Source organism: Mustela nigripes, chromosome 14, assembly GCF_022355385.1.
Source record: "Mustela nigripes isolate SB6536 chromosome 14, MUSNIG.SB6536, whole genome shotgun sequence".
In the NCBI taxonomy this organism is placed as follows: Eukaryota; Metazoa; Chordata; class Mammalia; order Carnivora; family Mustelidae; genus Mustela; species Mustela nigripes.
This window is the reverse complement of record NC_081570.1, coordinates 55456055-55480198: the sequence shown is the minus strand read 5'-3', so window position 1 is coordinate 55480198 and position 24144 is coordinate 55456055. Positions and strand designations below refer to the sequence as shown.

Sequence of the window (24144 nt, the reverse complement as noted above, 5' to 3'; positions counted from 1 at the left end):
TATCCTTTATGCACCTGTCTGCTTGCCCAAATCCCCACTGACCATCCTCTCCCCAAGCTCCTGAGGCTTCCATCTGTCGTGCTTTTTTGGCCTTTTATTCCTTATTTTTCAAGACTTGGTCCATCCTATCGGCATCCTAAGCCTTTTAGTCCCCAGTCTGGTAGCCCACATGCCATATTTGTTACACAGCACAGCCGTGGCCTTGACTGTGGATGTCAGCGAGCTGCTCAGTCTTCCCACTCTTTTCTTCACCTTCTCTCTCGATCCACTCCTTCCATGCCTCCAAGCAGCTGGCACCTTCAGGCAAGAAAAAGGACTACCTGGTTGCCTCCTAAGTGGAAACGGAGGCAGCAGCATTTGCCTGTTGCCACACTTTTCAACTCTCCCAATAGGTGTTTGGGTTGTCCGTCAGAGTGGACTGCATGCAGGTGGGTAAACGTCTATCTGCTAAGCAGTCTCAGAAGGCATGTCCTTGCTTAGAGAGGATCAGATGCTAGGTCTTTATGACCAGAACCCAAAATATCCCTGTTCTTCTGCTTTGTCAGGAAACCAGGAGTGAAGATAGAATAGCTACGTTGTGAACATTCTGGGCAAAGGACCCCATTACAGACCACCTCCCTCCCTGCTCAGCTAGGGCAGGTGGTAGCAGGTCTGGGACGGTTGATGCAGAGGACTCCCAGTGGGTTACACAGATGGAAAGGAAGGGACAGGTTCTCTGGGTGTGGGTATCCAAAGGGGCACAGACCCATTAGCACAGGTAAGAGTTTGGAATACCTCCTTCTTTAGGCAGATTGGTCCTATGTCCTTTGCCAGCAATAACCTCCTCAAGGTGAAGGCCGTGGGCCTCAGTTTAGTCCTTGGATAACGCCAGGAATGTGGACCAAGCTTGGTTTACATGACCACCTGTTGATTCATTTAACAGCCTGATGTTCCTCTTGTTTGGAAGTCCTAATTCAGAACTCCTCTCCTTCCAACACAGTGGTTCTTCAGCATTAGGGAGCATCTGAAGGGCTTCTCAAACTCTAAGCTGCTTGGGGCACTGCCTCCAGAGTTTCTGAATCAGAAGGTCTGGGGTGGGGGTTTGAGAATCATCACTTCTAAGAGGTCCCCAGGGATGATGTTGCTGTCTGCTGGAGTGGAGACTCACCCGTTTTACGGGACTTCCCCAGTGGGGCCACTCCCTGTTCTGAGACTGCTTCTCTTCGCAAATGCTTAGCACCTCCGGGCACCATGGAACTGAATCTTGGATATGTTTTTCCATTGTTTGGAAATCATTCTCACATCAGATAGCACCGTTTGCCCCCCCCAAAACAATGAGCCCTTTTAACGCAGGAGTTTTGTCTTCTGCTTCTCTGGTCTTTCCCACTTCCTCTTTCCAGCCCTGCAAGCTCCCTATACAAGGCCTGCAGGCGGCTGCAGCGTGCATTCAGGGTTAGGGACCCCAGGGTTCCCTTACGCACTAGGCATCCCAGAGGGCATTGGTTTCCTTATTTGGAAAGTAGGTGATTAATACCACCTTCACCATGATTTCCAGATTAGAGTGTTAGAATAAAAAACACGGGACAGAGCCATGCATCAAACATGCTCCCGTTTGTATTTTTTAAAGACATATACATTTTTTAAGATTTATAAATCATCATGCTTGTATATGCAGGGGATGTCTTCAAAAGGAAACCCGGGAAACTGGTAACAGTGACCACCTCGGGAAGTCTAGTGTAGAAGGACAGCGAGCTTTTCTTGTCTACCCTTTGGGCAAATCCATTCAGAATTTTTCCTAGATCTACATATTCTTTTAAAATTTTAAAAACTAGTGAGATAGTCATTTCTTTTTCTGAGTAAATAAAATAACTTTAAATAAAGCCCGTAACCCAGTGCCTGGCACAGAAAAATCACTCTGTCAGCTTTTGTGTTGGATATTAAGTAAACTGTAGAATCCACCCACGTATTTATTCATTCTCTCGTGGTTAAACAGACAAGATCTCCAGTGATCCTTAAGGCAGCCACGCAGACAGGAGCAGATCCTTTCTCAGCCAGGCTTGCTATATGAGGGTGAGAGGAAGATGTGTTTCTAAAGGTCGGACCCCTTGTTGATTGTGAACCCATCCCTCTGCGGGGTCCCGGCCTGGTGTCAGCAGAAGGGGCTGGTCCTGCACGTCTGCAGGTGACCGGCACAGAGCTGCTCCCCGCAACCCACCTTCACTGACTGCAAACCTGCTTGGGGCGCAGACGGGCGTGCAGAGCAGCCCTGCTTTTGGAATCTGGGGGCTGCACAGGTGGCCAGCCCACGCTGGAGTTGCGTTCATACAGTACCAGCAACTGACCCAGTCAAGTGCACTGGAGTCCCAGAGACTCCACCCAGGCCTCGCAGAGCTGTGAAGGGAACCAGACAGGTGGGTGACCTTTGGCTCAGAACAGTCTGTATTTTGTGGGATACTTGTGGGAAGGAGCAGTGGGGTGGATCCTATTTCTAAGAAAACAAACACCCGACACAAACCCCCCAGGGTGATAGGTTCGCTGGTCGGTGTGTAGGTTGCTACATCTTGTGTCTTAATCTTAGCCAAGTGATTATTGAAGCCCCATTCTCGGAATTAGTCAATAGGAGAGAGAAGATGGCATGGGATTATGCATCTGCGTAATTAAGGGTGTAGCTTTGAAGTAGGAGAGATCTGGGTTCCAATCCTGTCTCCCCTGTGTACTAGCTGTCTGGTCTTAAGCAAATTATTTAACCGTCCTGAGCTTCAGTCTTGATAGGTATGATAAATCCGACCTCCTACAGTCGCAGATAATAGTACTTGAGTAACGGTGTAGAGTATGTGATACAGTGTCTGGCACACAGTAAGTGATGAATAAATGTTACTGGGGTACTATTAGTATGGAGCTAAACTTCTCACAGTTCAGTGGGAAGACAATATTCATACATGCAAAGTCAGTTACAAACAGTAAGCACGAACTGACACACCATTAGCACTGAAATAAATGTGTCCCCCTTTTGAGAGCTGGATAATAGCTATATCATATATCATATATCATATATGATACCTGCACATCAGAAAGAGGAAACATGAGTACACACAGCCCCTGCCACCCCCCCTTCGTGCCCGGGTCACCCCTTTGGCATCCTTGAACTCCTGAGCTTGACGCATGGAGCCGGAATTCATAAAGGGAATAATCACTGCAAGCAAAAGTAGAGAGACCTTTCTGGAAGAGAGAAAAATGTGAACCAGGGCCTAAAAGAGAGAATTTATACAGGCCAAGGGAAATGGGCGGAGAACTTGCATAGACACTTGGAAGAGGACTTGTAAACACAGCCCACTAAAAGACAGGCAGTGGGCTGACAGCCCCTGGGTGCTACAGCAGCGTCACGGGGAAGCTTCCAGGCCTGGCCTCGGCGGTCAGACCACCTGGGCTCACATCCCACCCAAGCAGCTTGATGGCTGTTTGACATGAGGCACAGACTTCACTTGTCTGTGGTTCAGTTCCTTCCTTTGTAAAATGGCCATGAGAAGAGAACCCATCTTCTCATCTTCTCACAGGGTGACAGCGAGAACTCAGCAGGGTAATGTATTGACAGGAATGGGCATGGAGCCTGGGGTCTGGCGTATAGAGCAAGCTCTGCGTGGCAGCAGTGCCTTTATGATGAGGATTTTTATTACAGTGGCAGAAATGTTAGAGAGGATCAGGATTGAAAGCTGAGCCCTCTGGACTTTTCATGGGGTCCTGGGGAACCCTTGGTTTGCGGCGGGAGGAAAAAGTGAACAGCAGCCCTACATCTCAGCGTCTAGTAATCAGAAGAGATGAGAATGGAGAAAGAAAGGTGAGAGGCAGGAGTCCTATGATGAGGTGGCCCTAACTTGAGGTGGTGGGAGCCACGATGGAGGGGCAATGGCTGCAGAAAGAATAATGGGGCGGGGGGGGGCACTAAAAATGGACTGTGTGTCAAAATGTAGGGAGCAAGAGAATTTGGAAAATGCCAGGGTCTACAGTTGCACTGCCCCTTGAGGCAGCCACTGTGACTCGTGAACAGTTGTAATGTGGCTAGTCCCAATCAGGATGGGCTATCTATGTAAAATGGGCACTGAGCTTTTAAATATTCAGTACTAAAAGAAGGTAAAACATCTCAATTTTTTACATTAACTACATTTTGACTTTGGTCATAGCCATCTAAAATATATCAAAATTTCTCTTTTTTCTCTTCTTTTTTCATGTGGCTACTAGAAAAATTCAGACTTCTGTTGGCTAGCACTTGGTCTAAGGAATTAGGAGAAGGGAATGGAGGCATGAGGATGCCTCAGTGACTGGGACAATGGTGATGTCACTCTCTGAAGAATGGGACATCAGAAATGTTGAGGGCAGCCAGTGGTATTTCACCAGCTTTTCCATGTGTTGTGTTCAAAGCACCTGTGTGCCATTTGTGTGTACATTTAAATTGGCTTTCATTTAAGAGCATGGAATTGTGGTAAAGGATTGCATGAGAAGCGCATTGGTCATGGTTCACGTCACAGTAGAACGTCATTTACCTGACTGAAGACCAATGTGGGTCAGGCAGGTGCCAGGTAATTTACATACGTTCTTTCATTTCCTCCTGCTAACAACCCCGGGAAGTCAGGGCTATTCTCATCCCTTCCTATTTTACAGATGAGGAAACTGTAGTTCGGAGAAGTGAAGCAAATGAGTTGTAGTAAGTGCTGAGCCAGGATTCAAATTTATCCGACCGTCAAAACCCTGTTCACTTGGCTGCATCAGGCCTCCGGGACTGAGTGCCTGAGAAAACTGAGTTCGAAGAAGGAATGAGAGCTGTAGAAAGAACATCGTCAGACAGGCAAGAACAGGACAGTCTAGCATCACTGAGAGGAGAAACTTTCCAGAAGGAAGTGACTGTTCAGAAAACAAATGTAAATTTTGTAGCCATGAAGTGTGTTAAATGATACTATTTCAAACCAAAGGCTACTTAATCCTATAAGTTAAGGTCATTAAAAGGAGTCAGAATTTTCCGGGGCTTATTCAGAACGTTGAAAACTTAAGCATAGATAGGAAGTGGCATTCTTTTAAATGGGCATATTTTAATTCCCAGGCAAAAATAAATGTGGATAGAACACAGAGGTAAGATTCTGACAATCATTATTGGTGTTTCTCAGGAGGACCAAGTCAGAATCATGTAGAAAGCTTTAATGCAGATTCTTGGGTCCTGCCACAGACCTATGGAATCAGATTTTTTTTTTTTTAACAAGTGCTCCAGATGTTCTAGATACACAGTGAAGTTAGGAACCCACTACGCAGGCTCTGCAACAGTCTCCTGGATTTATTACCAAGACTGGCTCATTCTCGTGGCTTCCTACCAGCTTCATTAGACGTGATGGGATCATCCTGCGTCTTTAGCAATAGCCTTACCTAGAATCTGGGGCAGTCCTTTTTAGTTCTTCTTCATGTAGGTATTCTCCCAAGGCCACTTAACTGGGCACCTACTGCCATTGCTCTGGAGATTACCTATTTAAATTAGCAACAGGCTCATTTTCAATGGAGGTCATGCCTTCTTTTGCTCAGTGCTCCTGACAGTTCCCCTGCTTCCTCCCCATTCCTCCCTTGTGTTCTGGATGTTCTGAGACAAGCATGATAGGTGGTGATTAAGAGGATGACCTTGGGAATCAGGTGACTCGAGTCCCAGCTCTGCTGCATAAATAATATAGTCACTTTGACCTCTCTGTGTTTCATCTGTAAAACAGAAATGCTAAAAGAACTTCTCTCTAAGAGGATTAAATGAAATGATTCATAGCATTCACTTACCAGGCACATACTCAGTAAATGGTGGTAGTTTTCAAAAATCATCATTAAAGCAACAGTATCCTTGCCCACCATCGTCATTATTATTCAGGGACCTGTGCCGGGATGACAGGTAAAATGAACTCCTCAAAGATACCAGATGAGGACTTTGCAAGGGTCTGCAAGTAGAAAAGCTTGCTACTTTTAGAGGATGAACTCTCTTGAGGTCTTGAGAAAGTGCTGTCCTTATTCCTCTTCATTTTGCTGATTCTGAGCCTATATAAACTCTTAGAAGAGTTCCAGTCACTGTGTCTTCCCCAGCCCAAACTACGTTGTCCACAGCTCCATGCAGCCCTTCCTCATGTCTGCCTCTCATTTTTCCCCTCTGCAGGCCAGGAACTTGTTCTTTTCTGCCCTTTGCTCTCAGCACAGGGCAGGATCAGGGCAGGACTTGTGACTGGTCCCAGGTCCACCACCCTTGATCTTACAGGGTGCAAGCTCTGGTTGGAGAGAAGGAGAAAAAGAATTTCATGTCTTGCATCTCTCTGTTTTTACATCTTAGGGTTTGGTGTGTTCAGCAATAATAGCCTTATAATAGAAATCATAGCTAATCTCTGTAAGTTATTTGCAGATTACAAAACAACAGATTTAACAATTGTGTATCAGTCAGGGTTCAGTTACAACAAACAGAAAGCATTCTTGGCAATGCTGGCAGAATGGGCTCTCGCGCCGGGGGATGAGGTGCTTGCTTGCATAATGAGTGGAAGGGCTGGAGGAACTGGTTCTCAACTTCAGACCAGGACCAACTTCCAGACCTCAGCGTGCAGAACTGGCCCCCGGGACCCAGCAGGAAGTGGAGACCCGGGAGGCTGCTGTAGCCATAGGGCTTCTTAGCACCAGCTTGCTGGTGATTACACGCTGCGATGCACCCGTCTCCACCAGATGCAGCCTGCCCACTACCCTGCTTGAAGCAGGAAAGTCAGCCAAGTTGCAAGAACTGGCCTTCTCACTTCCACTTTCCAGATCTCTGATGAATGTACCCCATCGGCAGAGCCCACGTCATTCAGATGCAAGAGAACCTTAGTGTCTCTCTTGTCTCAGGATGCTGTCACAGAGCACCACAGACAGAGTGGCTTAAATGCAGACATTTATTTTCAGGCGCCACCAGGGTGGGTTTCTTCCGTGGCCTCTCTCTCTGTGGCGGGGCCATCTTCTCCCTCTATCTTAGCGTGTTCTTCCCTCTCTACCCATCTGCGTCTAAATTCCCTCTTCAGTGAGGATCCCCGATCATATTGGATCGCCCCCCCGCCCCAGACTGGGCTCATCATCACTGAATTGTATCTTTAAAGACCCTCTCTCCAAATTCGGTTCATTCTGAGTTATTAGGGGTTAGGACATCAGCATGTCTGTTGGGCATGTCTGGGGCATGCTTCCGCTGATAACACCAGGAGAGGTCGTGTTTTCTGTCCATTGCCACTGTTCAGGACACAGCAGGGGGAGGGTAGGGAGCTGCCCAGTGCCTGATCAGGGACGGAGGAGTGCTGAGAGCACTTCGGCAGGGATGGGAGTGGAAGGTGTAGGTAGTTACCTCTCAGCAAGAGTCCGCTTCGTGTTTATTACATTCACGTGCGTATTTTATCTGATGCTCTTAACAGCCCTTTGAAATAGAAAAGTATTATTATCCCCATTTTTCCCATGAGAAAAATTGAGGCTTACATGGGTTCCCAGGCAGTGGCAAGGGCAGGAGTGAGCTTAAGTCCCCTGGCCTAATCCTTGAGTATGTCACCAGAACTTAGTGTCCAAGGCATGGTACAAAGGCCATGTCACAACTTCAAATAGAGGGACCGGCAGGTGTCCCAGCAAATGTGAAAACAGCAGCCACTACTCAGACCCAGCCTGGTTTTGTAAGATTTTGACTTTTCCCGAAATCTTTGTCTTGAAGTGAAATATCTCAGCTTTTCAAACATTGACAATCAATTCAAAGTTAAAACACACACACACACACACACACACACACACACACACACACTTACTTGAGTTAACCCTCTGTGGGGCCTAGCCAAACACACCTACCTGCATTCAGCCTGTGGGCTCTGATTTAAAATAAATGTTCATGAGATTTATTAAAGTAAGTGTTCTTTTTTATTTTTTTTTTTAAGATTTTATTTATTTGACACACAGCGATAGCACGAGACAGAGCACAAGCAGAGGAAGTGGCAGGCAGGCAGAGGGAGAGGGAGAAGCAGGCTCCCCGCTTAGCAAGGAGCCTGATAGGGGGCTCGATCAGAGGGCCCTAGAATCATGACCTGAACGGAAGGCACATGCTTAACCGACTGAGCCACCCTGGCGCCCCTAAAGTAAGTGTTCTTTAAAGTCTAGTTGCACTCCCTATCAGACCTATTAGAAAGATATTGCTACTCTATCACACTACCTTGAAATTCTTCTTTTGCTTCTTTGCTGGGTGCATTTTTCTCATTTCTCACTGAACGCATGATTTTTTGTCTTGTCGGTGAACCCAGGGACCAAGCATTTATTTAAATAGCTGTGTGTAGAGTACAGTATGGGGAGATGCTTATTTGTTCTCCCAGTAACCCTGTGAGACTGGCATTGCTGCCCACACCCCTTTAATGGATGAGGGGGTACAAAGAGCCAGGGTAAGACATTAAAACATAGAGAGTTGGGACGCCTGGGTGGCTCAGTTGGTTAAGCAGCTGCCTTCGGCTCAGGTCATGAGCCCAGCGTCCTGGGATCGAGTCCCACATCGGGCTCCTTGCTCAGCGGGGAGCCTGCTTCTCCCTCTGCCTCTGCCTGCCATTCTGTCTGCCTGTGCTCGCTCTCTCCCCTTCTCTCTCTCTGATAAATAAATAAAATCTTTAAAAAAAAAATAAAAAACATAGAGAGTAGAAGGCAAGATCAGAGGGGAAGTGGAAACCTGTTTTTTTTTTTTTTAACCCTGCTCTTTTATTATACACAGAAGGGGTGTGTTTACTCAACATTGGCTTCACTCCAGTGATTCAGTTATTGGCCAGCCCAGCAGACCTCTGATTCAGCTGCTGCTTCACGGAGTGAGCTCCCTGACACACTTTCCATCCTCCCCCCCTCCCTGCTCCAGGCCCCTCCAGACAAAGATTAAGGTGCTCTTATTTCCCTAATGGGAAGCTGTGTTCCTAGGAATTTCTAGGAACCTAAGAATTCAGATGAACAACAGCATTAGAACTAATGCCAAGTATTTGAATAACTAAATAGCACATGTGTTTATTCAAATTTGCTAGCCACGTGTAAAAATGCGAACAAGGTCGCAGAAGCGATAGCCGCGTTTTTATCCAAGTGGGGGTCTGCGCAGGCCTCCCCGCTTCTAGGGCGGGGGAGGGGAGGATCCAGCGCCAGTGGCTCAGGATCTCCAGATGCTGACCTCAGTCCTAGCTGCTCCTGACAGCGAGAACATTCTTGCTTAGCTTGCAGGAAGGAGAGGGGAGGTCTGTTTTTCAGGGCACTAGACAAACAGATGCTTTCTGGCCCAGAAGGGTGGTGCACAGCCGCAGAGCAGTCAGCAAGCCTAGGACTTCGGGTCATCAGGGTCACGGTCACCGTTGCCCTGAGTGTTTGTGGGTCAGATTAACTGGAATTGCATCCTCTTCTTGGTGCGGTGGGGAATGTGGCTTCTGGGGTGAAAGGCTTACAAGCCGGTTCAAGGATTAGATGCTGGGTGAACTTGGAGCAAGCTTTTCGAACTTCAGGTGCCTCATCTCTAAAATGAAGATGAAACAGCCACCCGGCTTTCAGGCTTACAGGGAGGCTTCACAGAGCCCTGCATCTGAAAGCAACATGTTCACCCTGAGGTTCCACAGAAGTATCAGGTGTTGTTTGCCTTGGAAGCGATTCTTAAAGTAAGAATAAAGCAAGCTTTTCATCCATCTGGTGGCACAAGCAGCCCCCTAGACATCCTTGCCATTGAGGGAAGAGCAAAGAAACCCTCCAAAGGCACAGACAGGGTGGGAGAGGCTCTCTGGGCTGGTCTGTCCCAGCCTGCCTGTGAGGAGATGCAAAGCAGCTGCAGCTTGGGAGGAAATCCTGGCCTAGAGCTCAGGCTCCCATAGACACCGCCGTTCAACAGCCAAAACAGCGCGGCCCTCCTGGAGGCTGCTTAAGTTGAAACAGTAGAATTCTTCTCTATAAGAAGAATGTTGTATAAGAGATTATGTTGTTTTCCAGTGGTCCAGTACACAGCTTTTTCTAGGAATGACCACACATGCCCCATTTAATTGACTGGCCAGAGCTATTCCTATTTAGGAGGAAATTGTTTGTGTTTAATCATCTGGAAAGCTGTGAAAATCACCCCTGTCCTAAACGTTAACTAGTTTTCTGGGTGGGTTTATACATAGGCCAGGAGAGGGAAGTGGACTTTGAGAAGAGAACTTGTATTTGAGTTGGGGAACCTGAGAAAAGCTGGTGGGACAGGAGGAAGGGCTCCACTCTCCCTGAAGCAGAGAAGTCCCTGGGAAGGAAGCAGGGAAGAAGGCAGGCAGGGAGGGAGCAGGTCGGAGGGCAGCTATCAGCATGGGGGAAACCTGCGAGCATGCAGTTGCTCACTCTTGTTTGTCTGGAAGGTAATACAGTCAGAAAGAAAGTCCTTCAGGTCCTGGCTGCGGCTTCTCACCAATGTTAGAGGGCCCCACCCCAGCATCGTATGTACTGAGCCAGCCGGTGAGCTCTCTGCTGGTTATGACCCGTCTTGATGCGTGTGAACGATGGAGCAGTTGCAGGAAAACTCACTCAGGCCTTGGAAACTTCGTGCCTTGGAAGCTGAGGAGAAGAGAATGCTTGGCGTTATTCTCCCCCAAAGGGACATTCAGAAAGTCCTTAGGAGGCAGGCCCTTCAGAAGGGTATCATGTTCGCGTTCTGGAGGCTGGGGGCCAGTCCTCAGAACCCTGGCCAGCTGGCATGGGAGCTCAGCTCAGCGTGCTGCAGGGAACGACTGTGGAAGGACCGTGCACTTTGCTGCGTTTGCAGGGAGCCTGCCGCCTGCCTCGGTCCCATTCCAAAGGCTCCGTTCCGAAGGCCTTCCCTGGGAGCACAGCGGCACTCTGGGCCAGGCTGCTGGGTGGGAGCTGGCCCTACGCCTCTCCTTTGGGTGGGGTGGGCTGACAGGAATCTGAGGAAGAGGCAGCTTGGCGGGGAGTGTATGGAAATGAGGTCGCCAAGGCCTCAGATAAAGCAGGGTCACCTTACCCTGCCCTAAGATTCCTCCTCCCTCTTTCCCGCTGTGCTGGGCTTCCTTCTTCTAGGCGATGCTTCAGTGGCTGTCACTAGCCCTTCCATTCTGCATGGCAGGGCTGCAGCAGAGTTGCCTGGGGATGCATTGGAAAAGGGGATGATGCCTTAGCCCTTTCCCCCACTCTAGGCCCGGTCATCAGGATCCCAGGGACTCAGTGACCCTGGCAGGGAGGTGGGGGGAGGGAGACAGGTCCACAAGAGACCTCCAAGGATAAATAGAAGAACAGCTGCTGTTTTTGGAGCGCCCTGGTCCTTGGCTAAATACTACATGTGCATCAGCAAATTAACTCCTCAGACACACTCCTCCCTTTCAACTATGTAGAAGAAAACTTGGGCTCATAGAGGTCGAGTAACCAGCCCAGCTTCCCCAGCCAGTACGCAGCAGAGGAAGGATTCAAACCCAGGAATGTGCAGCATGCCGATGAGGCTGGATATCAGAATTGTGAATGCAGCTAAAAGCATGGTTTTATTTGTGCATTTGACCCAAAGCTGCTTCTGACCAAGGCCCTACCCGGGTCTTGGCGCTGAGCCCTGGGGAGCACTCCTCGTGACATAAAACTCGGGTGGAACACCTGTGGTAGACCACAGCTTGGACTCCATGGAGCCTGGGGCTCGCCGCCTGTTTTGCAACCTTATCTGGTCCTAAGCCTTTACAGCAGATAGACCGCACCACTGCAGCCCCTCCAGAAGGTTGAGTCAGCCTGGGGTTGCTGCCGGTGCCAGGGTGCCCTGAGACTTTGCTGAGCCCTTGTAGCGTACGAGGAGGCATACCTACTGCCCACCTGTTCCTGTGAGTCATCAAACGGCCACACTGGTACCAGGCCTGCCAGCTCTGCACTTTCCCCTGGTCGCCGCCTTGCCAGGACAGAACTTAGCCATATATGGCAGAAGCACCCTGTAGTGCTCTCCCCTGAGCCTTCCTTTTGGAATATGTCCTTGGACAAGCAAACGGGTTGAAGCTCAAGGTCCAGGAGGTTTCCTTTACGTTTTTACCAGGTGGCTGGGCTGACGAAGGAAAAAGGCAGTCTCGGATCCAAGGGTCAGGCCAAAGAGGAGAGCCAACCCACAACCCTGGAGTGGGGGTATGGGATTAGCAAGTGGCCCGGCCCCCAGAAGGAGGCCAGACAGAGGCAAAGGAGGGAAAGAGAGACTGGTATTCCAGGCTGGAGGCCACTCCATGTATCCCCTTGGACACTTGCAATGGGTCTGCCAGTGAGAATCCTTCAGTTGAAAGGTTCCCACTTTTCCTTGAATAAAAACTTCCTTATCTGCCTAACTAACATTCCTCAAACGATTGCAAACCTCGATAGCACCTAAAAATGCACCCTTTGTGCAAAGTTCTCCAGAGGCACTCTCCTTCACTGTTTTTGGTTGCCAGGACTTGAATCAGTGTAATAGTTGGGTAAGAGAGCCAAAAGGAAATAAAATCGAACCTTCCACTAAAGTACATAGCAGTAATATTAAACTGCGTGCGTAATGTGGCCTGTGCTTGCATTTGCTCACCGTTGCCGGAGGCCCCCCGACTACCACCAGTGTTTGTTCCCCTCTTAGAAAATGCTGGAAAAGCCTCCATTGTGCTGTGTGTCAGGGTGCACGGATTAGGTGACTAGTACTGCAAACGAAAGATCTATGTAGGAGCTCCGGTGAAGGGCATCTTAGTAACTACCTGTGAGAAGTGGGAAGGTGCACCCTTTTCCCCTAAGGAGCGAAAGATTTAGGACTGCTTCAACAATTGATGTTCTTTTCAGGTTTCAGGTAGAAACAATAGTTGAAGATGTCCAGCAAAACAGCAAGCACCAACAACATCGCCCAGGCCAGGAGGACAGTGCAACAGTTGAGAATGGAAGCCTCCATCGAGAGAATAAAGGTCAGAAGCCTGGGTGGAATCAGGCCCCTCTGCTCTCCCAAGGCGAGGCCACTTTTCAGAGAAGACAATGCCATTTAATGCAGCTGGGATGGGGGCAGGAATTTCCGAGAGCAAGCAAAGAGCCTCAGAGTCTTAACTCTCATTGCTGCCTGGCACAGACTTTAGTTTCAGCACAGGGCAGCCCAAGTGTCTCAGTTAGCCTTTCTGTTTGGACAGAAAAACCTAAAACCCAGGACAGGATCCCCTGAGGACCCGCCTTCCCTGACCGAGCCCCGTCAAGTTCCACGATCTAGGTGTTCTGCCTTGGGCCAGGGGGTCCAGATGGACTTAAGGAACGCACCCTTGTCATCCCTCTGGAATTTACGAAGCATTCTAGAGTTATCATTGCAGGTGAGCTAGCATTGCACAGCTAGTCAACACATGTGATCTCTTCTTTTTAAGAGTATGCTGCTTTTTAAATGTATGTGGACTATTTTACAGACACATTCTGCAGCCAGCGTGAATAATGCCAGCCTTAGTTGAGATCTGGAAGAAATGGGAAGGCATTTATATGGTCACCTGACTTCAAAGTCTTCCCCCACCCCAAATCCCAAGAGAGGACGAGGCAGTGTGTGCCCTGGAATGTTGTGAGTAATGCTGTTTCCTAGAAACTGGAGCAGTCACCTGACACATTCCTCTGGGCCTGGGGACAGTCACCTGTCCTCAAAACAGCAGGCTGCCTGGGCTGTATTTGACAGGCCTCACCTGCCCAGTGCTTCTTGCGTTAAAGACACGGATCTGATGAATCTGTGGGAGATCCACCCCGGCCTCTGAACAGGGGAGGGCATTTTTTAAACTCCCGCCAGAGGAAGGCACTGAATTGTCCCCTTCTGGTTTTGTCCCTCTTTTTATTTTCCCAGGCTGGGTCTTTAACTCTTGAAGCTCTTCTAGAACTTGACTATCTCTCAAGAGTATTGGCTCCAGGCCCATAATTCCGTTCCTAAACCTTGCTGCAATCCAGTTTTGTTTCAAATGCAAACTAAGATACACCCTTGCCTTGATTCCTATATACTTCCCCCTCTGGCTCTTTGAGAAATTTCTAACCTATAGAAGAGTTATAACAACAAACACCCCTATAGTGTTTGCCAAGATTCGCAATTATTAACATTTTGGCTCATTTGCTTTCTCTCACACACCTACACAATTCCTATCCGTTAAGCCTCTTGAACATTCTGTGCAACTTCGTGACTCTTCACCCTTAAACCCCTCACCGTCTATCTCCTGGACCCAAGGGCATTCTTCTACATAGCCATAGTACAATGGTAACATTCAGGATCATCTAATAATAATCTGCCACACAGTCCACTTTTGAAGAATCCAGGCCACTCATTTTGCAGAAATTACCCCGAGTTGCTGAGGATTCGATTCCTGTTAAATACTGGCATACTTTATTTTCCAAGCTGCCAGCTGGGGGTAGGTCATCTGTGCTCACACCAGGAGACACAGGAGGTCATTCTGTCTGATCTTTGAGTCTGACCACTTGGCGAAAAAAGGCCAGCGCTGCCAGACTGGTCCGTCTTTTTCCTTTCCTCACTCACAAGTAATCTCGGAGAAGCCGGCTCTCAGAATATCACTCCAACAGTCCTCTGCCCAGTGCTTCGCTGTTCAGTTATACTCACAATGTTTGTAAATAAATTTTGTTTCTTTGCTTTGTTTTTTTTCCCCCTGGCAGGTTTCAAAGGCGTCAGCGGACCTCATGTCCTACTGTGAGGAGCACGCCAGGAGCGACCCTTTGCTGATAGGGATACCGACCTCAGAAAACCCTTTCAAGGATAAAAAAACTTGCATCATCTTATAGAGGAACGCTGAAATGGCTCCTCACCTCTTCTCAACAAAGCAAATTTTGAGCAGCTCCTTGGAAGAAATTTACTTTCAGCTTATTTGGTAACCACTGCTAATAACTAAAATACTCTAACTTGGAATAATCGACTCTGACGTCTTTATTTTCCAAGTTGCCCTTTCTCTAAAACACCTTTTACTGATTTCATCCAGAATAACAGTCCTTTTCCCCATTTGATAAGATGGTGTCATATGGGCTTGGGCCATTGAAAAAAAGATGATTATATCCTTTTAAACATACGAAAAAGCCAGTTATATCCAGACCTCAGTTACCTAAGTAGCTGTCTATATTAAAATGCCAAGAATGACTTCAGTTCTAAAACCTTTACATCCTAGTATGTTCTTAATAGGGTTGTGCCAACTGTACAGTGTACCTGCGTGAGGAGTGTGTTGTGTATATATGTTTTTGTATATACACATATCAATGCTTATTTCCTTAGTAAAATCTTTCTCCATGCCCTCAGTTCCTCAACTTTAGAAGTCATACCTTTGCCTTGAGCTGTATGTAGGTGGGTAAGATTTTTTTTCATGTAGTTACTGTACAGACAGTGAAGGCCATCCTAAAGATTGTAGCCACTGTAATTGAGTAGCGAAGAAATCGTGCTGACCTCTTAAGCTATAATCAACAGTACCAATTAAAAACTGAACTAAAAACCCTCTAAGGAGATATACACAAGGGAGCCTTTTGGGCTTCAGTGATCCTACGTCTAGAAGGGTGGGGCTGGTCGGGGGAGGACTCTGGGCAGCTGTGGCCCTGGGGCTTGTGTTCTCTGGGTTAGAGGTAGAGACCTCGGAAATGTCCACCCTTGTGCTCGGAGGGAGACTGTGCACGTAAGCCCCGCCCAAAGAGGAGCAGGAAAGTGTGAAAGCCAGCTGCTTTCTTAGCCAACCCTGGTGAATTCCTCCTTGATGCCCGGTCCATTATCTTTCCTCTCCTGCTCGAATGGCTGTTTCCAGAGGTGTGGTATCACCTCCCCAACCCCAAGTGGGTGGAATGTGGTGGGAAAGAAACATACAAAAGCCAAAGGTATCAGACACTACAAATACCTGCTGGGCCGCTGTGTTGTTTCCTACCTTGTCCACAAACCCCCCAGGCAGGCTTGGATTTGGGGGTGCAGTACCGGGGCTTCAGGGTTCCAGCAGGTGCTCATCAGATTCTTAATACTCCTCTAGGCATGAGCAGAGCCCTCACATCCTTGGACTTGCCAGTGGCACCCGGAAGAATCTCCTGTGGCCACAGAGTATTTTAGTTTTATCAAAGAAGGAGAAAGGATCCCTTTTTTAAACAAAAATGCTCACTTAAGGGCTCAAACCATACACAAGCCTTTGAGCTTCTCAATTATCTTTAGTTCATTAAAATACCTACTAGTGAAGGATTTCAAAGCTTATTTTCAAAAAGGATCCAACCCCAGGATATTACCTACAATGGTTTTCCCTCATTCTGTACAATCTTGCTCTGCAACACAAGCCCCTTTTAAAATCAAAATGTCTGGGTTTGGAGTATGAAGCTGATTGTGGGGGAACAAATGCAGGGCTGTCTTTAAACTGCTCAAATATAGTCGGGATTTCCCCAGGCACCTATCTGTTCAGCATTGGGAACTGCCCTCACTTTTCCAACATCATGTGAAAATCATGCCACTGGCCTTAACCTCTTGTCATCTACCGCTTGGTTTTGCAATAGGGCCTGTTTCTAAGTAAATTAGAGGCACCTGTTTAGGAGAGCTAAAGGTGAAATTTGAAATGTACACTAAAAAGACATTACATTTAATGCTTCACTGAATGAGGCCTTTCCTTTTAACAAGTATATTTTTCTACTGATCGTTTCAGAATACTAATCTTATTCTCATTCTGATTTTAACATTTTTCTTTAAATATTTATGAGGCAGTTTGTTAAATATTTTTATGAAATTTTATTATACCTTTTTGGCATATGTGCAACTTTTCAGTAGCAAGCATAGTTTATCTTTAGTACTAAATTATGTCCTTTTTACCTAACGGAAAACAAAACATGTTTTGCTCTCTATTTGTCGATGTGCTTGTAGTGGTAAGGAATGGACTCGAGGTCCCAGAAGATTTCATTTTTGCTGGTCAGATATCATAAAGGCTAGGAGTGTGAATGTCATGTAACTTCCTAACTAGGTGTAGGGCATGTTCAAGAGAAGTGATATCCCATCCTTGGGTGCTGGACCCAGTGGGGGAAAATTGTAGCTAAATGTTGATTGACTTTCAACTAGATGTCTGTGTAAGAAAATCTATGTATAGGATATGCAGAAGTCACTTTTATTTATCAGGCTCTATTCAACTTATGAACTACAATTAAACTGTTCTTCAGTAGCTGGCTTATAATGGACAAATACCCAGTATGTGTTGTGTTGTTGTTGGCATTGTTGTTTTTCCAACTACCACTATGAAGACACACTTAATCACATAATATACTTGCAACTTCTTGGCTTCATATCTATGAAGCTATTTAAATGTGTTCATTATTGACTTTTGTCTTTAATGCTGCTTCTGTTAACAGTGATCTTCTTTTTCATTCTTATATGTTCATTAGTGCATCAGTCTATCCATTGAGGCCTCAGGACCGTGGCAAGATATGCTAGACAAAAGTTCATGACTCCAAAGTATTTTATAGAAATGCATTATACCAGGTCATTCACAAGGTCTAGGTTGTAGTTACTTATTCTTCTAAAAAGAATCAGGGTTTTATCTTTCCTTACCTTATTAAAATCGGAGTGCCATAATGATCTTTTAAAGGAAGGACCCAACTTGCTTTCTCTCTGTACTGTTTTTGTATTTTAAACTATTAAAAAAAAAATTTACCAATGACTTAGTAATTTTGAGGCATAGCTCAGTTTAGGTAGTAGAAGATATGCTAAACTTGGCTTCGGATGCTGCCTTCTCAGCCAGTTTACAACCAAGATAAGCGTCGTCTAATTATTCCCAACTATCAGTTGAAGATCTATAGAGGCCCAGGAAATGAACTATAGTATATGTCAGTCCTTCTCAATAAAATAAAATACTGGAGTGTGTTATGAATTGTATTGATTTCTTTTATGGTAGATCTGTTAATAGGAACGAAATACATGAAACATATAGAATTATGTGTAGACTAAAATAGAGCACTTAACCTAAAGTTGGGTGGCCTGGATGGTAGCCTTGGCTCCTTTTCCAGCCAATCCTGTGTCCCTATGTCCTGAGACTTCAGACAAGGCACTTCATCTCTCGCTGGGCCCCCATTTCACCATCTGTAAAACAGGATGCTTAAGTAGAGGATGGCGGAGACTTGCCCCAACCTCCCCTCCGATGCCTCGGTCCAGTGGCCCACTCTACAGGTCCTGCCAATGTGTTGGTGCTATAAGCTGCTTCAAATATAAAATTGGTTTGTCTATCATATATGCTCATTTAATAGCTTATGAAAGGTCTTTTTGTGATATAACTTTTTCTAGTTTTATGGACTTGGTGACTGTAATGTCTTGTTTTTAGTCATGTCATTCTAAACATCATTCATTTGATGTTTCAGTAATCTGCATTTGATACATAGTTGGAGAGATTTTGTTATCTCATAGCATTCTTTGGCTCCTCATCTGTCCAGCATCTTATTAACCTAAGCACTGTGATCATTGTTTGGAAATCTGTCCTATGGAAAAAATAAAAGCATTTACTTCACATGTACTTCACAGATTTAAAAGAAGTTTCATTAAAACATCATTGTTCTCTTTACTGGATCAGTGCCTCACTGTATTATCATACCCGTGTGTTGCTCAATAAATTGATAGAAGACCCATTCTCTTCCCTTTTCCTTCATTCAGTTAATATTGTCTGAATACCTACTGAGAGCCAGATGTTGAACACAGGCTCCAACACTCAGATGAGTAAGACTCACACCAGCCTGTGCAAAGCTCATCGTCAAGAGCAAGGTGGGTGGGAATGGCAGATGCATAGAGTAGTAATTAGAGTACCATGTGAGAAGGTGAACATACAGTACAGTGAGATCTCAGAGGAAGGAGAACCAGCTCCACATCAGTGAAGTCTGAGAAGCTCCCAAGGAAGGTGATGTTTGAACTGGGTCTTGAGAAAAGAAAACATTGTAAGCACTGGATTGAAGTCTTGGGAGAAAGTGAAGAAAAAGGAGGAGAATGGGCTCAAAACTAGTATGCAGAATACCTCCCATACTACCTTGTTTATGCTGCAAGCAACAGGAAGGCAGTAGAGGTTACTAAGAGGAGTGATGTAATGATACCCAGTGTGTGGAGGGCTGTTTCCCATCCTGAGACCCAGCTGTGACCATGGAAACAGATAACAAATGAAAAGGCCATTACACTCACAATGACTCATATTCACCCAAGTGTTTGCCAAAGGTACCCTGCCTCCTCCTTAGTCCCTTCTTCTAAGGCTGGAATTCCCATGGAATGAAGGGAGAACATTATCCAGAAAGGGAAAAAAGGCAGCCAATGAGGGTCTGGTTATGGACAAGGTAGCTACAGATATGACCCAGGCTTGTGAGAATCAGTACTTATACAGTACAGAGGGTAGGAGCAAAAGACAGTCATTCATCCCTTTCTAGGAAAGGACGAAAGAATTTAGATACTTTGGTTATGAAAAGCAGATAGCAACTGACATGTACTTTCACTGGCTCTAACCAAATTTCCAGAAGTTCCCATAACTCATGATGGAAGACAATTATATGGGGTGGGGGGTAGATGGGATTGGGTATGGGTGAGTTTAAAACAAGGTGAGGGAAGAGAGTACAGTGGAAAGGGTAGACTATGCAAGTCACATGGCAGATAAAATGTTATACTACCTTAATGTTATGAATAAGGAGCTCATACCTACAGGTGCTGGCAGTAGCTTAGTGTGGAGATATGTGTCATGTGACCCTCCTGCTTTCCTAGATAGGGGGGATGATTAGCTTCTCATTGGCAAGATGGTCAGTTATAACATGCTATATACATTTGTAGAGTCACTCTAAGCCATGTTAGGTGCTAGGTAGACAGTTGTGGAGGATTTCTCCCCCCTTCTCTCCTTGTCCCTAGGTTTACACCTAGCTATAGCCATCTTTGCACAACCTAGAATGGATATTGCCTTTAGTTTATCTTTAGCACATGGTCCTACTGATTACTTTATACCCCTTACCACTGTAAGCAGTAAACGATGATCATGCCTTCAGAGGAGCCCTTCTGTTGTCCAATTACTGCCTCCTTATCAGAGCCATTCATGTCTATTAAGGCCATTTAACTGTAGGCCAGCCTTAGACAAACATGTACAGCTGGTCTCAGGAACCCCCCACTTCAACTATCAATTTTTTCAGAAGCCAATATTTTCTTTGTCCTGAAGGAAAATGCAATCCAAATAAGTCATCCTAAAATGCTAATGGACTTAATGGGTAGAAGATCCTTGTAACTACAAAAGAGGACTATGGAAAGAACAAGAAGTTAATAGTAAGTTTTAGTTAACATGAGAGTGACAGCCCTATTCACTAAAAGACTTTAAATCTGATCCTGACATAAGATATTCATCCTGTGACATCATGAGCGCCCTGTGGTTCCATAAGATGATTTACTAGGGGCGAGCCTAAGGCAGTCACTCATTGGAAAACCATGGCCAACAATACCTGCTGCATTCCTGGCACTGATAGACTTGAGTATTAATGTCCCCCGGGAAGAGGTTAAGGATAAGTCTAAGCACAAGTTGGCATGTGAACAGAATAAAAAAATCAGAAATAAACCCATGCTTATATGGTCAATCTATGACAAAGGAGGCAAGAATGTACAATGAGAAAAATAGTCCCTTTGATAGTGCTGGGAAAATTGGACAGCTACATGCAAAAGAATGAAACTGGACCACTTTTTATACCACACACAAACTCAAAATAGAGTAAAGCCCTAAATATGAGACATAAAACCATAAAACTCCTAGAAGAAAACATAGGCAATAATTTCTTTAACATTGGCCTTAGCAACGTTTTTCTAGATAGGTCTCCTTGGTAGAGGAAGCAAAAAAATAAACTACTGGGACTACACCAAAATCAAAGGCTTTTTCACAGTGAAGGAAACCATCAACAAAAGGAAAAGGTGACCCACTGACTGGGAGAATAAACTTAAAAATCATATATCTGTTAAGGAGCTAATATCCAAAATATTTTAGGAACTTAACACACACACACATGCAATCTAATTAAAAATGGGCAGAGGACCTGAATAGACATTTTTCCAAAAAAGACATATAGATGGCCAACAGACATATGAAGAGGTGCTCAAAATCACTAATCATCAGAGAAATGCAAATCAAAACCACAATGAAATACCACCTCACATATGTCAGAATGACTAGAATCAAAAAGTCAAGAAATAACGTATTGGTGAGGATGTAGAGAAAAGGAACCCTTTTATACTGTTGGTGGGAATGCAAATTAATGCAACCACTATGAAAAACAACATGGAATTACCTCAAAAAATTTAAAGTCAACCTACCATATCATCCAGTAATTTCCCTACTAGAGATTTACTCAAAGAAAACACAAACACTAAATTGAAGAGATATATTAACTGCTATGCTCATTGAAGCATTTTTTAAAATTTTAATTCCAGGGGCACCTGGGTGGCTCAGTGGGTTAAGCCTCTGCCTTCGGCTCAGGTCATGATCTCACAGTCCTGGGATCGAGCCCCACATTGGACTCTCTGCTCAGCAGGGAACGTGCTTCCCTCCCTCTCTCTCTCTCTGCCAGCCTCTCTGCCTACCTGTGATCTCTCTGTGTCAAATAAATAAATAAAATATTTAAAAAAAATTTTTTTAATTCCAGTATGGTTAACATAGTTATATTAGTTTCAGGTGTAAAATATAATGATTCAACAATACTGTATTTTACTCAGTGCTCATCAAGGCACATGTACTTTTAATCCCCTTGACCTATTTCACCCATTCCTCCACCTACCTTTCCTCTGGTAACCATCTGTTTTTTTCTCCAAGTTAAGAGTCTGGTCTTTTGGTGGGGGGTAGGTGTTGGTTTGATTTTTTGTTTGTTTGTTTTGTTTTGTTGTTGTTGTTATTGGTTTCTTTTTCCTTTGTTCATTTCTTTTGTTTCTTAAATTCCACACATTAGTGAAATCATATGGTATTTGTCCTTCTCTGACTGACTTATTTCACATGGCATAATACCTTTCTAGATGCATCCTTGTTGTTGCAAATGGCAAGATTTCATTCTTTTTTATAGCTGAATAATATTTGTGTGTGTGTGTTTTCTTCATCTATCCATGGACATTGCTTCCATATCTTGGCTATTATAAATACTGCAATATAGCCAAATTTTTCTAAAAGATTTTATTTATTTATTTGACAGAGAGAAATCACAAGTAGATGGAGAGGTAGGCAGAGAGAGAGAGAGGGAAGCAGGCTCCCTACTGAGCAGAGAGCCCGATGCGGGACTCGATCCCAGGACCCTGAGATCATGACCTGAGCCAAAGGCAGCGGCTTAACCTACTGAGCCACCCAGGCGCCCCAACAATATAGCCAAATTAAGGAAGATAAATATATATATATATATATATATATATATATATACACACACACACACACTATATAGATATAGATACACACACACACAATAGAATATTCAGATATAAAAAAAGAATTAAATCTTGCCATTTGAACCAACATGGATGGATCCAGAAAGGTATTACACCAAGGGAAATAAGCCAGTCAGAGAAGGACAAATACCATATGATTTCACTCATATGTGGAAGCTAAAAAACAAACAAAAACCAAACATCCATAAATCAGAGAAGAAACTGGTGGTTGGGGGATGGGCCAAATGGCTCAAGGTGAGTGGGTAGTATAGACTTCCAGTTTTGGAATGAATAAATAACTGAGATACAAGGTACAGCACAAAGAATAAAATCAATGGTATCACAATATCATTGTATAGCCACAGATGGTAGCTATTTGTGGATATAGCATAACATACAGAGTTGTGGAAGTACTATGTTGTACACCTGAAACTAATGTAACATCATGTGTCAATTACAGTTCAATTAAAAAATCTCAAAACAAACCCATGACATAGCTCCTATTATTATCACTACTTTACATATGAGGAAATAGAAGCTTGAAAAGATCCATATGCATAGTTGATAGGCCTTTAACACCAAATATTTCATGAGCAGTTAGTATAATGGAAGAGAAAAACACATGTCCTGGAATCAACAAGCCACTAATTTGCTGTGCAAACTTAGGACCTTTATGACTTCTGGTCTTGTTTCCTGGAGGAAAAAAGCATTTACTTTAAAAAAGGGATTTAGGTTAAGTAATTATTATTATTTCTTCTAGCTTTAAGTTTTACGCAAATTTGAGCGAGGAGAGCAATTAACTTTCAGTTGCATTTTGCCATTCCCACCCCAAGTCATTTCACATTTTCCTCCTTGAATTAAAAATCAGGAGAACCAAAGTCGAGTATGGGGTCAGAGAAGGATATGTGGGTTTGGTGTATGTAATTATAGGTATTTAAAAGATATTTAAAGAATCACTTCCTGATACTTCAGCTACTGACTCATCAGCAGGACTGGAAGTAATTTTTAAGGAAAAATGAACTGCAGAAAAGTATTTTGTATATAAGAAATTAATAGAATTGAGAGAGCAAAGTTCTAACAATGCCTTTATAAAGAGTTCAAAAACATAACTAACTACAAGAAGAAAAGTAGCTCATTCCAATATTAAATGTGAATAACATGGCATTTGGTTTTTAGAAGCAGGCCAAAGAAGAATTCATTCATTTGTTGAGGTCCTACTAGGAATGTAGTAGTCCCTACTAGCCCTGTTCTAAGTATGTCCTAGGGTAAACACAGAAAAAACAAAGATCTGCCAGGATGGTTGGGGCAGGGGTTATAGGGTTGGGCAGTAGGAGGTAAACAGATAAATGACTATGCAACATGGTAAATACTATTATAAGAAGTTGGTTCTGAAAGAACAAGACAAAAATCACAGTGGTGAGATAAGTGGAAACAAATATGTAATATGCCTGATAGAGAATTTAACGTAGTAATCATAAAGATATTACTGGACTTCAGAAAAGGGTAGAGGACATTAGTGAGGCCCTTAACAAAGATAAATAGTGGGCTAGAGGAAGTAGAGGAATGTATCAGTGACCCAGAAGATAAAGTAATGGGAAGCAATCAAGCTGAACAGGTGAGAGACAAATAAATGCTGCCTAATGAGAATAGACTTAGAGCAATCAGCAACACCATCAAGTGTAATTAACATTTACATTATAAGAATCCAAGAAGGAGAAGAGAGAGAAAGGGGGGGGGGGGGCAGAAAATGTATTTGAAGAAATAGCTGAAAATATCCTGAATCTGGAAAGGAAAAGAGAGAT

General features: G+C 44.7%; 1 protein-coding gene across 3 annotated transcripts in view; it reads left to right on the top strand.

Annotated features, from left to right (window-relative positions):
* The window catches only part of GNG12 (G protein subunit gamma 12), a 127566-nt gene extending 109061 nt beyond the window's left edge, over positions 1 to 18505 (top strand). For all 3 annotated transcript variants that reach the window (XM_059375082.1, XM_059375080.1, XM_059375081.1), the window contains 2 exons: positions 12781 to 12899; positions 14611 to 18505. In XM_059375082.1, coding sequence (XP_059231065.1) covers positions 12807 to 12899; positions 14611 to 14736 — 219 coding nt within the window. In that variant the 5' untranslated portion in view covers positions 12781 to 12806 and the 3' untranslated portion in view covers positions 14737 to 18505. The remainder of the gene's footprint in view (positions 1 to 12780; positions 12900 to 14610) is intronic.
* The last annotated feature ends 5639 nt before the right edge of the window (positions 18506 to 24144 follow it).